This window comes from Porites lutea, chromosome 13 (assembly GCF_958299795.1).
Source record: "Porites lutea chromosome 13, jaPorLute2.1, whole genome shotgun sequence".
Classification (NCBI taxonomy): Eukaryota; Metazoa; Cnidaria; class Anthozoa; order Scleractinia; family Poritidae; genus Porites; species Porites lutea.
In genome coordinates this window covers 4,830,535-4,847,068 of record NC_133213.1, presented here as the reverse complement: position 1 = coordinate 4,847,068, position 16,534 = coordinate 4,830,535, and the positions used below count along the sequence as shown (strand labels likewise).

At 39.4% G+C, this 16,534-nt stretch overlaps 2 protein-coding genes across 3 annotated transcripts; one reads left to right on the top strand and one right to left on the bottom strand.

Annotated features, from left to right (window-relative positions):
* Positions 1-8: 8 nt before the first annotated feature.
* Positions 9-4,470, bottom strand: LOC140923426 (uncharacterized). 2 transcript variants are annotated; one of them, XM_073373522.1, is made up of 4 exons: positions 3,588-4,470; positions 2,172-2,267; positions 783-849; positions 9-538 (listed from the first exon to the last, which is right to left on the bottom strand). In XM_073373522.1, the coding sequence occupies exons 1-4, from the start codon at positions 3,621-3,623 to the stop codon at positions 153-155; spliced, it is 585 nt and encodes a 194-aa protein (XP_073229623.1). In that variant the 5' UTR covers positions 3,624-4,470; the 3' UTR covers positions 9-152. The 2 variants fall into 2 exon arrangements, with proteins under 2 accessions (XP_073229623.1, XP_073229624.1); XM_073373523.1 differs by lacking the exon at positions 2,172-2,267.
* Positions 4,471-10,097: 5,627 nt separating this feature from the next.
* On the top strand, positions 10,098-13,556 carry LOC140922952 (transcription factor HES-1-B-like). Its single transcript, XM_073373000.1, has 4 exons — positions 10,098-10,925; positions 11,259-11,354; positions 11,763-11,868; positions 12,830-13,556. Exons 1-4 carry the CDS (start codon positions 10,671-10,673, stop codon positions 13,327-13,329), a joined length of 957 nt encoding a protein of 318 aa, XP_073229101.1. The 5' UTR covers positions 10,098-10,670; the 3' UTR covers positions 13,330-13,556.
* Positions 13,557-16,534: the final 2,978 nt, after the last annotated feature.

Here is a 16,534-nt window from a genome sequence, read left to right as displayed (position 1 = left end):
ATTTTGTCGAGAATATGGTATTGTCTAGCAATTCGTATAAGTAGAGAATTTTATTTAAAATACTCGGATAAAACGGTAGTAATTTTAGTGTGTACACGTAGCTGAATACTGTCTGAAAAATAGTGAGGAATTTTGTCTTTCGATAAACTATATCACCACGGTCTCCATATCGTTTGTTTGCAAGTCGCCTGTTTACTGTTGCAGTCTATAACTCGGAAAGGCACCCTCTTGTGAGTAATGCTGTTTGAATGAATCATGCTCGGTGTATCTCGTTCCATGAGAGGCTGAAATACACCCTCATGTGTTTGAATGAGAGACATTTCTAAGGAATTGACGTTCTCGTGGTAACGCGCCTTGGTCTTATCTGATCCACCTTCTGTTGTGGTTACAGCGTTGCATTCAGCTGTTTCAATACGCTCTTCAGTCCAACATGCGTTTTGTCTTGTTTTAAATTCGTTGCCTGCTTTCTTAAGATCGGTGTTTCTGTTGTTTTCCGTTTCCTCTGACGTTTTGTTTTCGGTAGCAATTCCCATGAGTTCTGTTAAAAGGATAGAAAAAAAAAATGACATGATTAAAGAAAAGAAAAAGGGCAATGCAAAAGAAAGATACCTATCAAGAAAACCATTTTTACTACTGAAGCCAGTTTGATTTCTAAACAAAGCTTATGCCAAGAAGCTGTCACAATTATCATCATCATCATCATCCTCATTATTATTATTATTATTATTATTATTAATATTCAGTATTTTTTGATACTTGCCGCACTAAATGCTAAATCTTACCTTTTCGCCTCACGTTCCTTATATACTGCACTGTGAGCTTTAGAATATCCTCTTTACCTATTTTTGCCTGAAAAAGGTAGGAATTAGGAATCAATTTAATATTGAGAATATCTGCGTAAGCTTTTCGGACGAAATTATTTTTTTTACAGGCTTTTTCGCTTTGGAATACGTTACCTGGTGAAACAAGAACAAGCCTTTATCATCAATCAATTTATGAAGTAACCGAGCCATGGGGTTTCTAGCATAAGCCGGCATTCGTACTATTGTTGATTCCGGGGCTAGCGCCATCCAGATGTCACCTTTTTAACTCAGTACGATGGCTTCCTTGAAGGGGCTGTGTCACGGCAGTCCAGTTCATTTTGTTTTATTTTGCCAATTACTCGCTCTCAATTGCTATGGAACTTACAGTAAGCAAAGAAATTAGATGCAAATGACAAAATCAGCGTCAGAGATCTTAGACAAACAAATGTCTCCTGAGCATTATTTTTGAAGTGGCAAGCAGCAGGGATCAACTTTGAAAAACTGTTAGGCTGAACAGTTTTCAAAAACCCCAATTTCAATCCGTTTCAATCTTCTTCAGTTTTACCTAACCGTGGCATCTGTTGCTTCTGTTTTGTTATTTGAACCTTCCTTTAAAGTTTTAAGCGGTTATTTTTATGTTTCTCTTAATTTAACGGGCGTTTTGTAATTTCCTTATTTGGCTGAATTTCGTGACACATCTCCTTTAAGTTATAATCTCAATTGATCACCTAATTTGTATGAACATGAGTAAGGTGGACGGTCAAGGGACACATCAACAGTGATCGGGGACCTCCTTTCCGTACCGCGTAGAGATCTAACATGCAATAATCGTGCCGGTCACTGGTATCAAAGAAAAGACGAATGAAAAAAGCGAAATAGGAATTAGCAGGCAAAGTAACCTTTGGTTGTTTGTTTAAAAGTCTTTCTTGTTCCTGTAGTGAGGCATGCTCTTCCAAGGGAAATTAATGGTTAGTGGTGGAAGATGGTTCAGAAACTAGAGACGATGCTTATAGGGATTCGGAATGAGGTCCACTACAGAGCTAATTGATGCCTTGTAAGTCTCCTTGAGTATTTAATTTCATAGAATGTTTCTTCCTTTCTTTTTTTATCTCTTTCTTTTTTTGCCCTATATTTCACGCTTTTCATGCCACCCATCACAGTACCCCTTTATTTTATTACACCCCCATAAGTCTCATTGAATAGTTAACTATATAAAGGCCCCACTTTTTATTATTATTATTATTATTATTATTATTATTATTATTATTATTATTATTATTATTATTATTATTATTATTATTATTATTATTTTTATTTATTTTTTTTTTATTCTACTCATTTCAAGAATGCGCAGCCATTAGCACTCACGTGCACTCCTGAGGACCCGAGTACCAAATCTCTCAGCTCTTCCACGCTTCTGCTGATTCTGTCTCGGCGCAGACGATCTTGTAAAGATTTATTTACCTGAAGTAAGAAAGAACCTAACATGTAGCGAAACAACGTGACTATTCAACATCTAGAGTAGTTTCTGAGACATTCGTGAGAATCTGTAGATAGCATGATAAACTAAGTGGGCTCTTTTTGTGTCTCACGTGATCACATGTTTCGCTTTCTGCAGCCGACGTTTTCGTTGAAGTGGCAATCTCGATTAATTTCTGTGGGGACAAACTCGTTAAACACCCTAACTGACGAAGTTTTTTGCACCATTCAATAAACCTTTAGGTTGCTTTAATATTTTAACATTTGGGAACAAATTTCAATTCCTAGTTTGTAAAATCCTTTACTCTACAAAAGATCTGCCCGAGTGTAACAATCGTATCAGACTCCCCCGTCGCGAGCGTATAAAATATGGAGTTAGATGGCATTTCCATTACCCACCCTATCGGAAAGGCAGTTCAAACAAATGGCAACCGGAGAAACGGGGCGCAATCTCTTATTGTTATTAAAGACATAAAAGAGCGACAGAATACGCGGGAACTAGAAATATCTCTGTGGGCAAGAGGACACGATTTTCCGCTTGTTAGGGTGTATAACTCTTACTACTATCTCTATTAAGTTTTGGTCTACGTTCAATGTTGAGATTTTAGATGATCTTTTATACTGTAAGTTACGACGCGACTTGCGCTCTGTCTCACCCTAGTTAAGAAAAAGAGTGTAGCTGACTCAGCTATCGCCTTAAGGTGACATTGCTGAAAGCGCTTTATAGGAAACTACATGTGATGTATAACTGTGTGATTAGTGCTGGATTTATTGCAATTTTACAAAGTCTTTTCTGTTGAATCGGATTGTCGAAGAAGCTTTAGCTGGTGGTAATAGATTGTGTCTTCGGTGAATCAGAGGACAATATTAACGAGTAAAAACCACTTACAAAGTGATAGATTTGCGATTTGCACACTTAAAAGAAATGGAAAGAGCGGCTTTAAATTATGCACTCCTTGAAGTTAAGATGTGCTTAACAGATTAAGGCACCCGTGATATTGCCAAAATGCATTCAACTACTTTTGTTTCTGAAATCACGAAGGAAAGATCAAGTGCACGGGTACTACATCGCATTTCACTGAAAACATTTAAAAAGTGATCTCAGTCCTAGTAAAATTTCGCGGACATCATTCGGGAAATCTATTCTACTCAATGATCACCCAGATTTGAATGTGATTAGAAAGGCATTTTATTTGGCCGAAACGGGTTAGACTAATCGAAAAAGAAGTGTATTCGAGAAAGCTGAACAATTTATTTATGATGTTTTACCATTGTAAAGAGAAGAAAAGCTTTCTTCAAACTCACCTTTTTATCATTTCTGTCTGTTGCTGGAGATTTCATGCTGTTTCCGTCCAATTTTTCCTCTCGTTTCACTTATACTTCGTTTCCTGCAACAAAACTCCGAACCGTTTTTCCTTCTTGCTAAGAAAACGAGTTGTTCCGCACAAGTCGACGATGGCTTAAAAATGTGTTTAACAATTCTAAAAGCCTTGTGAAAGAAGGAATAAATTGCACAATACGCCCGTCATATCGTACAAACGGAAGGATATTAACACCTGTTTAGAACAATACACTATTTTGCCAAGGCTGTAACAATCCGTACGAAGCATGTAATCGGTCCGGTTGAAATTGTTTATAAAGAAGAGCAAGGTATAGTGCGCTAGGGTTTTCAAATAGCAGAATGAAATTGAAAGCACTTTGGTAAAGCTGAGTATTTAAATGATGGACTCCGGGTTTTTTTAGCAGTAGTGTTTGAATGAAAGAAAGAACCTGCCGCATGGAATATTAAATTTCCCGCCAAATTTCCCGCGAAAACTAAAGGCGTGGTAATACCGTAGCAATGATGTAACAGGCCAATTGTTCACCAAATACTTAACTTCAAAGCAGCACGTTTTCGGCAGCAGGTTGATCGCGTGCGACCTCTTGGTCAGTAACATTTAAGCACTATCGGTTGTCTTTTTATGAATTAAAGTGACAAGAGAACAAGGGGCTAATTTAATTTTGCTGTCTTACTTTGGACATAAGACAGCAATTTTCAAATTACCCGCCAAGGGTTTTCCCTATTCAAACAACCACGTGTTCAACGTTGGTCTAAATAATTGCCAGTGCTTCTGTAACACACATGTGTGAATTTTGAAAGCCTTTTGGTTTTAAATTTGCCTGATATTTCACTCGAAAAGACCGCCAACTCACCTCTTTTGTTTTCTGCGAGCATTAAAAACATCTGCTTAATTAAAGAAGGCGAAATTAAAGTAATGGTCTTCACCTTTCAATTTTAAGCACGCGTGCCATCAAAGACAGAACAGGAAGTAATAATGCCGGAAGAATCAACTAGTGAAAGGGCGACTTTTGAATCCTTTTGAGACTTTCTTAGGAGATACTCGTATATTCTGTGATAACTTACCAGCCAACATATCAGGGTACGGGAAAAAAAAATAGAGCTTATGTTCATGATTTTCGGAAGCTGGTAACACATACGAGCGGTTTATCCAAACATTAAAAGAAAGAAAGATCGAGCGGCTGGGCGGCCTCTTTAAATCGCCGTCGCAGGTTCCCCCTGGGGAAATCAAAGTTACCGTTGAATAGCTCTACCAAAAAATGAAGTACACGCGAATTTCTTAAAAGGAAAAGAATAATAATAAGTCTTCTCGGATCAAGACACTTCTTTATTTATAATTCATCGGCGGTAACTGACCGCAGTCTATTTACAGCAAAATTAATTAACAGGTTCCATTACTGTGTTTGCCCAAATGGTTAATTAAGCAATGGTATGACGCGTGCCTAGGTGAGAACACGTGGAATACTAATTTCCCGCCAAATTTTAAAAGTTCTTAATCCCGCTGCTGCTCATTAGCACGAAAAAAAGCACAAAAAACACGGTAAACCTGTGAAAGAAATCGCGGGAGGTAATTTACTTATTAAGAAAGCCCCCAAAATATTTTTATTGAACTGTTCTCTTTTACTTATGAGGATTAACGCAGATAAAAAAGTCGGATATATAGTATTTAGACAATGCCTTTTTCGCTTTTTAGTACTGCCAAGAGAGAATGACCTTGGTACTGCTGCATAGTGCCATAAAATTTACATCCCCACTTGTTTTATCTGGAGAAACTTATTTTATATCAGATTGTTTTGAATTGGAATTCGAAAGAAAGAATCGTCAGAGTACTGTATTGGTATTCACAGACTAAATGGATAATTTTTGAAAAAAAAGAAAAGAAAAAGAATGTTATGTCCTTTTAGAGTTATATTAAAGGAGTTTCAAAGATCATTGGATCGTTAAAAATATTCCTCGGATCAGTTTGGTAAAGTTTGTCATATCTATAATTTCTGTTATTTTTTAGCAAAAAGAGAAAATACTTCTCAGGTCGCTACTTTAAGGAGGGTCTTTATTTCCGGGGGTCGCTACTTTCGGGATTTGTTATAAACCTGTGAAATTGTATCGCTACTTGTCGCTACGTTCAGAACTTTACGGTAACTAACTCCTGTAGAGGTCTAAAGAAGACGAGGTTCCTTTTTGCATTTCAGTTCGCAAAATGTTCATAAAGTAACAAATTTGAATGAAGGACAAATTCTCCTCATAGAGTGGTTTTCGTTTGACTGTCGTAAAACCAAAACCAAAGTAATTACTCTGGCCAATCACATAGGACACAGACAATACATTGAACCAATCAAAACTCGAAGTAATTACATGTGGCTGACGCAAAGCGCGGGAAAATGCATGCGAGCGCGTCACAATTGGCTTTGGTTTTACTTCTGATTGGATGAAAAGGTGCCGCGAATCTTTTAAGCCAATCGCATCGTGTAGAAAGTGCAAAACCAATTACTTTTCGACACTCAAATGAAAACCGCTCTAAACACAACGAAAAATGTATGTGCACTATGTTCCGCTTGAGGGGGGGGGAGGGGGGGGAGGGGTTGCTCAAAAACGTTTTGTACGGGGAGACCCCACTCCGAGGTCCAAGCCCTCACCCTTTTATATACCATTTTCGACAGAAAAGGTATCCTTTCGTATACCTTCTATTGACAAATGGAAGCCCGTTCAAATACGTTGGATTTTTAACTGCTGTAAAAGCACTATAAAACTAGAAAGTTTTATCGGCTTTTTCACAGCATGAAATGCATCTGTTAGCCCTTTTGGGCCTTTTTACGCCCGAAATGATAGACTTTCCTACCATTTCATTCAATTTAACAAGTGAAATCCCCGCCCTTTTGTGTCCCTGAAGTCTGAAAAGGTACCCCTTTCGGACGAGACCTCCCCACATAGGCCATTGTAGGGAGTACCCCCGAGACCATGTACAGAGCTGTCAATAAGGGCCGGTAGCCGGCCAAAACCGCCGGCTAGTTAGCCATCCTTAGCCGGCTACTTTCATCTCCTTCTACCATAACCGGTAACAAAAAATAAGTACCATCGAATAATGATGATCAATGACATTGAACGTATATTGAACTAGTCTAGATCTGTGAAACGTTCGAACCATGCCATGTTGTGAAACGCCCGGGACACTTTGACGGCATCGTTCCCAGTCTTGCGTGTATTCTGACGAAGCAACATGGCGTCCGCGATGGAAAAATACCTCTTGAAAACCCCTGGAAATAGGGTTTCCGAGACTCTAAATTCCAAAATGTCCTTAGATGCCTCGGTCCTCAAGAACTTGTGCATTTGGTGCGAGTTCCAAAGCCGCCTACTATTCGTTATCAGCCTGCCACTTAAAAACTTTTTGACAGCCCTGCATCATGTAGAGGTGCTCAATGTCCGCTTTTCTTTCGTTGTCCTTAAATGAGTGTGCCTAATGTGTCTACTTACTTTGGATCATTTACAGGACCAAGATGTGTTGTTCAGATATATATAATAACAATAGCCGTTATAACAACCGCTGTTTGACATGAAAATATCAGATATATAAACAGGCCATAAACAGGAGCCCTGTCATAAATTATTCTTGACTTTGTACATGATTATGGCTATCTCATGCCTCCGGTTCTCAGGGGCACCCAACGGCAATTTTCGGGAAAATATCTGTTCGGAAGACGATTTGAGATCTAGAATTCTCGGAGCTTTTGTTGTAAAAATTCTTGCTTGCCTGCCTCTCCTAGGGTTTTCGAACATCTACAAAATGGTATCATTACCCATTTTTAACGGACTTTGACCCTAAAAAAGGCCACCTAGAACTTTCGGGAGCCTTTTCCTGGCTGAAATTTTCGAGAAGGTAAGTTTTTATCCCTACAATTTTCGGATCACTAGACTTTCAGCTAGAAAATCCGAACAGATGAAAAGTTTTTAGGGGATAAAAATGTGCGTATATCTACCGTTTGAATACTAAAATACGTTCAATAATGCTATGTTAAGTGGTTTTGAACTATATCCTCGTTGGGTGCCCCTGGGTTCTGCAAAGAAGGGTGTTTAATAGATGGCAATAGACTGTTCTCATCGCCCTCTCTTGGATCCTCTCGGTCGTTCTACTATCAGATACATGTATTAGCCTGTGTACAGACGTCCTCCCTCCCTCCCTCAGAAAAAATCGGGAGAAGAGACTCTTCTCCCGATTTTTTCTGAGGGAGGGGGGACGTCTGTACACAGGCTAATACATGTATTCCCAGTTGCTTCAACTAGCACTTAGATTCTAACACTTAGCCAATATTTCAGGCGCGCCGCCCATTTTTTTCAAGGGCTTAACCACAAAATTCCTTCATCATTTTTTTTCAATCAAATGATTGCGCTGACCAAAAAAGAAAATAAATAAATAAATTATAATTATAATTAAAAGAATAAATTAAAAATAAATTAAAGAAAGTAGCATTGATAAAAGAGTAAAGAAGAACTCCAAAAAAAAAAAAAAAAAGGGGGGGGGGGGGGTGGAGGGGAAAGAAAGAAGGAACCTTCCCTTTCCCTGTAAACACTTAAAAGTTGTAAGTGTGAAAACGTCAGAGCTACAAATCATGAACTTCATGACATACCGTTCGATTATTTCACGCATCGAGATCTGTCTGTGAAAAGGTTTCGCAGACTACACATCTGAACTCGATATCCAAGCTCGAAATCTATTTTCGAATTTCGTTAACGACTGACAACTCGGACAATCTGGATTTCAAAATCCAAATCCAGATTGATGCGTGACTGTCGGTAATCCCCGAGAGCTCTAGCTGGTGTATACGTTTTTTTTTTTTTTTTTGAGTAGTGCCACAGGAATGTACTAACAAAGCAACTAGTAGATCAGAATGATTGTTGGGCTCTATAATATCTTAAGAGAAAAGAGGATCCATAACCCGGAGGAGTGGGGGGCACTCCATTATTTGGCCAAGGCATGTATGTGCCGTTGAACAGTGTATGGTTTTCAGGGTATACAATTTTACTATTTAATATGTTGAACAGGCTGTCTTTTTGGACCGCTAAACCTTACAAAGAGTTAAAAGTTGGCGATGCGTGGTCTAGATGTACCAACAATGTAATATCCAAAAAATCTAATTCCTCTTTATGTTAGTTCAGCACTTTTTTTTTCCCCAGCAAAACAAAACGAATCAGAGTTGGGAAAGTAGGTCTCTTATCTTAAACAGGGTAGCGAAACGAACTCTTTTTATCGTAAACAGGGTGAGGGCCCGGGGGGACTCTCATATGAAAGGGGCGGGGATGCTCGTCGTAAATTTTGAATAAACCCCTAAAAGAGACCAATCTGGGCGTGGCCCAACCTTTTTTTCACCCCTAAAAGCGATCATTTCAAACTTTGATTACATCAATCGAGTAAATAAAACGAACTGATAATATATAATTTTTTAATATTTCTAAAAGACACCTTTACGGCTAAATATAATGGTGTTTTGCCCAGAACACCCTAAGCGAGACCATTATCTGAAATTTACACCCCTAAGCAAGACGACGAGCATCCCCGTCCGTTTCATATGGGACTCCCCCCCGGGGGGGGGGGGGGGGTGAGGGTTTGAAGGACTCAGCGGCACACTTATACCTAAACTTCCCTTGAGTACCCCTGCCCCGGGAATCCATAACTCAATGCTAATTAACGGCGTATGCATGGCACGCGGCAATACCACAAGAATTCCGGTTATCTCAGCCACCATCAAAAGCCGATTAAAGTATTTAACTTAAAGAACATTACCGGTATTGATAGTTCTGGTCGGTTCTGGGAACGTGTTGTCCAATTTCACGCGAAGATTCCAGACTTTAAGCCCTGTTTATCGATGGGAGAAATATTTAACGCTAGGAATCTAGACATCAGGTTTTTGAACGATGGAGGGACAGGAGAGAGGCCCTCTCCTACCCCAAAAGCGCAAACAAATACAGTATATGTAATTGTTTTCGGGTGTACATAGAGGGGGTGGGATAGACTAAGTGGGTGATCGGATCGTGTTCACAAAACTGTTTTTCGGACCACCCACAAGTCCACTCAATTCATGGAGACTAGTCTTGCGCAAATCATGCTTTACAGAAATTTATAAAACAGTGGTATTAAAATTAGAACAGATTTTTATGTAGGATATGTAAATACATGCGAGGTGGGAATATAAGTGTCTTAGTGGCGGCAGTGGTGCCATATGTTGGGCAATATGGGCCAGTATTGTCTAATATGTTGACCAATATCAGGCTCTAATACGCCTAGATTTCTCGTGGTTTCACACCAAACAGGAAGAAGTCATTTGCTGATGAAAACTATATATTCTCCGCGTTCCTATAAGCAAACGCGGTGAGTATATATATTAGCCATTGTGCCGGCTTTACTGAGACACACACTATAACACTACATCCGGTTTCTGTTACATAGCTTAAAAGAACAAACCGTTTGTGAAAGAGCTAAAATTCCATCGTGGGAAAATTCCGACGCTTTATTTTGTACTCCTGTTCTTTTGTGTCTCGACCAAACAATCTCACAATGGCAACTAAAATCTTATGAAAACAACTCTCATAATAGGATTCTTAACCTACGCAGCACGTGGAGGCAGGTTCGAATTAACGACAATGTTTACAGTATCATTCAAGAGCAAAATGCGGCTACTGTGTTAAAGAAACAACACGTTTGAAGCCGAGCACAAAAAGAAAACGCACACTTTCAGAAGAATATCAAAACCACTTGTGTGAAAAGCGTCGTTGGCGGTCGGTGAAGACGAGAACCTGCGAACGTGTCGCGCGCGTTGTCGTCGCGAGCTTTGCCTAAAGCCTCACAAAGTTAGTCGTGCGACTTGTTAATTGCAGGAAACCATTGAAACGCTCAAACCAATCGCGCAGCAACGTTCTCACGCCCTGAACGCACCAGTAAAGCTCAAGTGCCTGTCATACAACTTAACCCCATCGACCTCTCGAGCCGTTAGCCAATCATTGCGGAGCATTCCCACGGTCCGAAATCAGTGCTTCTTTGTTTACCGTTCCGGCGACTGCGTATGAATAGATGTTTGCAAATAAGTGCGAGGGTCGACACACGACCAAGAATTTTTCCCACGGTGCGAACTATAAAAAGAATATTAGCAGACGCGCGCCGTTTCCCGGTATTATGGCCCAAGGTCGGATTGAAGCGTGCCAAAGTGTTCTACTCTTACACATATGAACGCACAGCACGCGTACACTTGGCAACGATCATGGACGTTTTGAAAACTTCTCTTGCATCTCAAAGAAACTCGAAAAAGGAGATGAAAAAGGTATTTGGGCTACATTATGTTTTTTAAAAAATGAGACTTTCTTTCCTTTCGACAGAAGATTTATCATTATTAGACATGTTTTATGTTCTTTTAAAACATAGTTTCGAGATAATTCCAGGGAGATAAAACGTTAAAGCTGTTGATAAAACTGGATTTTTTTTTCTCGCTTTGTTATTATTATTTTTTGCTTAGAGGGAAATAAACGTTATCGAAGGAGGGAAATACTTTTGAACGGGTTACATGGAAGAATGAAAACAATTACTTTATAATAAAACTTTATTTTTTTATTGATAATATTAATTTTATTATTTTTCCTTCTCTTTCTCTCTCTAGTCCAAGAAACCATTAATGGAGAAGATGCGACGGGCTAGAATTAACGACAGTTTAAATGAGCTAAAATGTCTGGTGTTGGAGGCAATGAAAAAGGACGTAAGTGACAATTGCTGTGTAGTGTGAAGGGTTGTAAACCATTGGTTTAGAGAAAAGTTGGATATTTACATATTTGCTTTACTGGTAAATGTGCCTTAAATTCGATAACGCGGGAATTCGGGTCCAAAGAGGCTAGCTAATTAGATATTTATCTCAAATGGTAACAAGGAGAACACCGTCTATGGTGATATTATTACAGTGTATTTTCTTCTTTTATCATTCCACTATGGGAATTTCATTTTAAACCTCCTGTCGAGTCGGGCTTTAGTTGTCGTGTAGGAGAGGAGGTTTCAGGGTACATACCATAGAAATGACCCGTTCAAGGGGTCGTGGAACTTCCAATTCAAGGAAGAAATATTTTTCCTCTCGTTTGGGCAATTTGATTCAGGATTATGTCTGCTTTTTTAGGCTTCTAGGTACTCCAAGATGGAGAAGGCTGACATATTGGAGATGACTGTAAAATACTTGCGTTCTCTCAACACAGAGAGGCCCCCGTTTCTCATGCAACAACAAGGTATAGAAAAATAAATATATTGATTCACAGTCACTCTATCACCTTCACGATCCAATGGTCAGGATAGCGTTGTCAGTGATCCGTTTGGCGTAAATTGCCTTGTTTTTACTCGCAGTATGTGGTAATATTGTATTCTTTTTTTTTCTGTTATAAACATACAACATAAAGAAATGTAGATTTGCGCTGAGAGAATTTTCGCACTCTAGAACTGACTTCTTATTTTTACAAACCACCTTCTTATTAATGAAGTTCTAATGGCCTTTCAACGCCAAACGGATAAGACAGTAGCGTGTTGTAAATTGTCTTGGCCTTTGTTTGGCGATGATAACAATCTTTAAATTATACCTTTCAGCTCCAAATAAAGTGTGAAGATCAAAAGCTAAATGGAAGAATGTTTTACAGGCAACAAATCATTAACAAAACCAACATCGCCGCAAAAAGTGTTTTAAAATCTTGCATTGTTGTTTTTCTATCCACAGAAAAGGAAATTACCGGCAGCTTTTTTCAGTTTTTACTCGTGAAATGAAAGACGTTTTTATGACACGTTTTACATGTTGCATTTTTCATTTTGTTAGGAGCACAAATTAATAATTATGTTTTGACTACAGCGATTTATCTAAATATCCCTTACTTAACCTTTAACTTGACTTCCTATAGTTTCCAAACTTAAGAATATACATGAAGTCCTTATTGTTATTTTGTTTTGTGGCATGGCTGATAGTGTAAATATATAGCACGAAGAGCTGCCAAGAAGAACCGTTCATATAGCTGCAACGACATTCCATAGACTTCGAATTCAGTAATGCGAAGACCATCTCGCGGAACGGTTGTTGTCTGGGCCGGCGTGGAATGAATAGCTTAGTCCCCTGGATGTCAAGAGCATTGATGTGTCAAGACCGTGAAATATTATACCTATCACATCATCATTTAATCAATTGATTTCTTTTCTCTTCCGTTACAGATGAGGCTGCTATGGCAAAATATCGTGCTGGATTCAACGAATGTGCCACCAAAGTGTCTCAATTTCTTATAACAGCCGACAGTATCAGTGTTCCAGTTCGCACTCAGCTTTTATCACACTTGGCATCCTCCTGCCAGAATCCCAAAGAACATCATCACCAACCCCCCAGCGAGGTGCTTCTCACTCGTCAACCGCAAAACCACACACCGCTGTCGAGTTTTCCCGCCATTTCCCCAGCAGCCGGCGCGGCGAACGTAGCGCTGACAGACAACAATTTATGCGCCACGAGTAAGTTCCCATCGCCGCCGTCATCGCCTCTTCATAACCAAGAAAGAAAACTCCTGCCTTTTCCACCCACGATGCCGTCCTCGATGCCTCCGTTTGTTCTTAGCAATGGAATCCCAGCGCTTATCCTTTCAAATGATGCCGTACAACTTGTGCCCTTCACACTACCAAACACCTCGACAAACTTCGACTCATCGGTGTGGAGACCATGGTAACGGAGGAAAAAACCCAAACAGAGTTATAGTTAACAGATTATGTATAATTTTCTAAATGCACAATTTGTGTCTTCCCTTTTAATTTGAAGTTTCGCAGAATATTTATTATATAAATACTAAAAAGGTATATATTTTCTTCAGAGAAGTGCTTTGTTTATAGCGATTGAAAGAAAGTAATAAAAATTAAATAAAGATAATAAATAAATGAAGTGTTGGGTGACACATGATGTACTCGTTGTCTTGTTCATTTTTCTTAAACGATTCATTCTTCCACGACCGACTAGCCTCACTTTGTTCCCTAGAGCGGCCGAAACAAGATTTGAAAAAAAAAAAAAGTTAACATATAGTTTTGAGTTAGGAATTGTTGGTTATGTCTCCTTACTTAGATTGGGAATCTGTAGAGCCTAGCTTTCTTCTTTTGTGTTGAACTGAAACTAAGTTGCTCCAATCCTGCAGTCCTTTTAAATGTAACCAAATCTAGCGTATACAGGATCATTTGAACCGATCTTATTCGCCCAGAGAAATTATTATCCTTATGCCTAGCGCTACGAGTCAATCTTTCGTCAATTTGGTGCGAGTTAATCGGCTTTTTTAAAACTATTCTAATTCTTTTCTTTTTTCTTATTAAAAAAAAATGTTTGGTTTGTCATGTACCCAGTTTTGCTTTTGAACTACCAGCCTTTTTTAACGCAGATTGCTGCAGGAGACGCGTGTAACAGCTAACCCTAGTAAGGGTCGTGTGTTCTTGATCTTGGGCGACAGTTTTGGAGTGATTATTGCCTTTGTTGAGGACCGAATTTAATCAGAACTCTGACAAAAGAAAGAGCCGACCTAAGATCTTAATTAAGCCGATCCGCTCTAAGGGCAATTTTCACGATATGCCTGCTTTACACTGAGTTTCTAGCGCCACGTCATAACAGGAACGTTTACACCTTAATGGAGATGACCACTTCCTAAAACAAGAGATCTTTCTTTTGATACCATTTCATGACTTTCAGTTTTAACCATGATATTTAAGTTTCTTTCATTTACAAGCCACACCTAGGTAGTCGGCAAATTGACTTTAATGCCAATCCTTTATTTGGTGTTTGCACGTATCGCTAGACCGCGAGCGTGAATCGATCGTCCTTCTTTCCTGTGACTCAAAAGAAAAATAAAAGACTGCTTGCAGTTTAACGGGTTGCTGGCTGCTCGCCGCTCTGTGGAACACCTAGTGTGATTCTAACCAATAGCATTAACCCTTATAATAGGGGCGAAACCAAAAGTTTAAACGAAAAAATCAAAAACAGCAACGAAATCCTAGTCTGAAACTAGTTTACTAAATCACTATCGATGATAAAAGTTCTGCAAATGAGGAACGAAGTTGACATGTTGCTAGAAACAAAATGAGATGTCGTTCACGTTAAATAATCTCGTCTTAACGTGTCTAAGAGTAAAGGCTTAATCCTGTCTGAATAACGACAACAAATCCCTGTTTATTGAGCAGCTTGCCCAATACTTGATTGCATTCACAGGGATTAGTAGTTAGACATGAAAAGGGAGTTTGCGTCCCAAAACATCTAATACCGTGACCGCATTATGCGAAACGAAATGGATATACAAGGGTTATAAAATAAGGTTTCCTGTCTAAATAGGGTAGAAAAATGAACGATTTTTGTTGTTTAAAAACAGGGTCAGGCCGTAAGAAGGCCTCGGGCACACCTCTACCTAAACTTACCCTTGAGGGTAGGCGGGGGAGGGGGAGGGGGGGGGGGTGGCTAGCGTGGTCCGATTCCATTGGGGCTTTTTCGAGGAAAAAAGTGGAAAGCGGCGAAATATCAAATTGAAATAAGAAAAAAAGGGGTGTAATTTCAGTTTCAGAGAAGCAAAAAGTGCAATGGTAAGAGGAGGTGCTACTGAGGTAGTATTGGCCTGAATATTTCATTTTTTTTTTTACATTTTGAAGAATTTTCCGGAGTGCGGTAGATCGAAGTGACAGAAATGCTCTGAAGTCATGTTTTACTCGATCTGTCGATTAAAATTAAATTCCGTATACTGCCGAAGCCGCGGAACGTCCAGTCAAACTCGAACCTCAAATTATTTCGTCCATGGATCGAGAGTTGAAGGCGAAGGATCCCGAAACTGGATTTGCGTCGCTAGCCTCGTTAGAGAAGAAGCATAAGAAAAGTTATCGGGGGAGGGGTGGGAAATCTTGGAGCTGCATGACTTTGTTTTCTTTTTTTCTTTTATTGCATGAATTATTTTTTTAGGCCAGAGCAAGAATATTCTTTTAGAGCTACTTGGCGTGCATTTTTTTTTTTCATAAGAGTTTTTCTTTCACGAATATACATACACACAAAATGAACAAATTATCTTGTCTAATGGTCCCTCCCTTACTAGGGTCTAACGAGAGTGCGGGGGGGGGGGGATTCCTAATTTTTTTTTTCCTGTCTATCATTTCCGATGATATGAGTGGAATACACGTCAGTTGGTGCAAATTCTCTCTTCTTGAGGATTTTTTTTTCTTTTTGCGAGGAATCCTAAATTCTGGTCGTGTCCCGGCCAACGTTCCAGTCGTTCAGTTCTTAAAAAGTCGAAGTCAGTTGTTGAACAGATTTTATGGTCGTTGAATCGAACTTGCCTTCCTAATTACCCCTGATATTTTTGCAGTAATGGTGGTTTTGTTGTATTAATTTCACCGCAAATTGTGACCACCACCGTCTGCAGGCGTGATACTGGCTCAAGTTGTGTCGAGAGGTCAGTTCTAGAAGTATTGGGCTTTGCGCGTGTTGAAGGAGATTGGCAAAACAAAACTCCGAATCCACTTAGCGAAGGTGTTGGTTTGATATATTTCCAATACTTCGCCTTTGATCAAACTTTGCGAAAAGAATAGAATCAGCTGTAAGCACTTCTGGGCTGAGTTGCTCAAAGCATGGTTAGCTTTAACCATTGGTTAAGCAGTATCAAAACCAATACGTTGTCAAGGTATTAAACGCTGGTTAACGTTAACCATGCTTCGAGCAACTGGGCCCTGGAGAGCGCCACCAGCAATAAAAGGGCACGACTAGAATATACCTTTTATAGGAAGGCGTTGATTCGAGGTTGATGGCCATGGTTCATCATGATGGCCTTTGAGGCTCTTTACTCAAGATTCTGAGACGTCTAAAAATAATTACCGTTCTAACTTTGAAGTCTGTCGGTGATATCATACGGCGTACACAATTTT

Bases quoted from the DNA above. Each gene is read 5' to 3' on its own strand.
- LOC140923426 (XM_073373522.1), bottom strand. From the start codon at position 3,623: ATGAAATCTCCAGCAACAGACAGAAATGATAAAAAG. The intron at 2,268-3,587 runs GTGAGTTTGAAG...TTCTTACTTCAG, and splicing joins CAGACAGAAATGATAAAAAG to GTAAATAAATCTTTACAAGA. The intron at 850-2,171 runs GTGAGTGCTAAT...TACCTTTTTCAG, and splicing joins TCGGGTCCTCAGGAGTGCAC to GCAAAAATAGGTAAAGAGGA.
- LOC140922952 (XM_073373000.1), top strand. From the start codon at position 10,671: ATGAATAGATGTTTGCAAATAAGTGCGAGGGTCGACACACGACCAAGA. The intron at 11,355-11,762 runs GTAAGTGACAAT...CTGCTTTTTTAG, and splicing joins TGGAGGCAATGAAAAAGGAC to GCTTCTAGGTACTCCAAGAT. The intron at 11,869-12,829 runs GTATAGAAAAAT...CTTCCGTTACAG, and splicing joins GTTTCTCATGCAACAACAAG to ATGAGGCTGCTATGGCAAAA.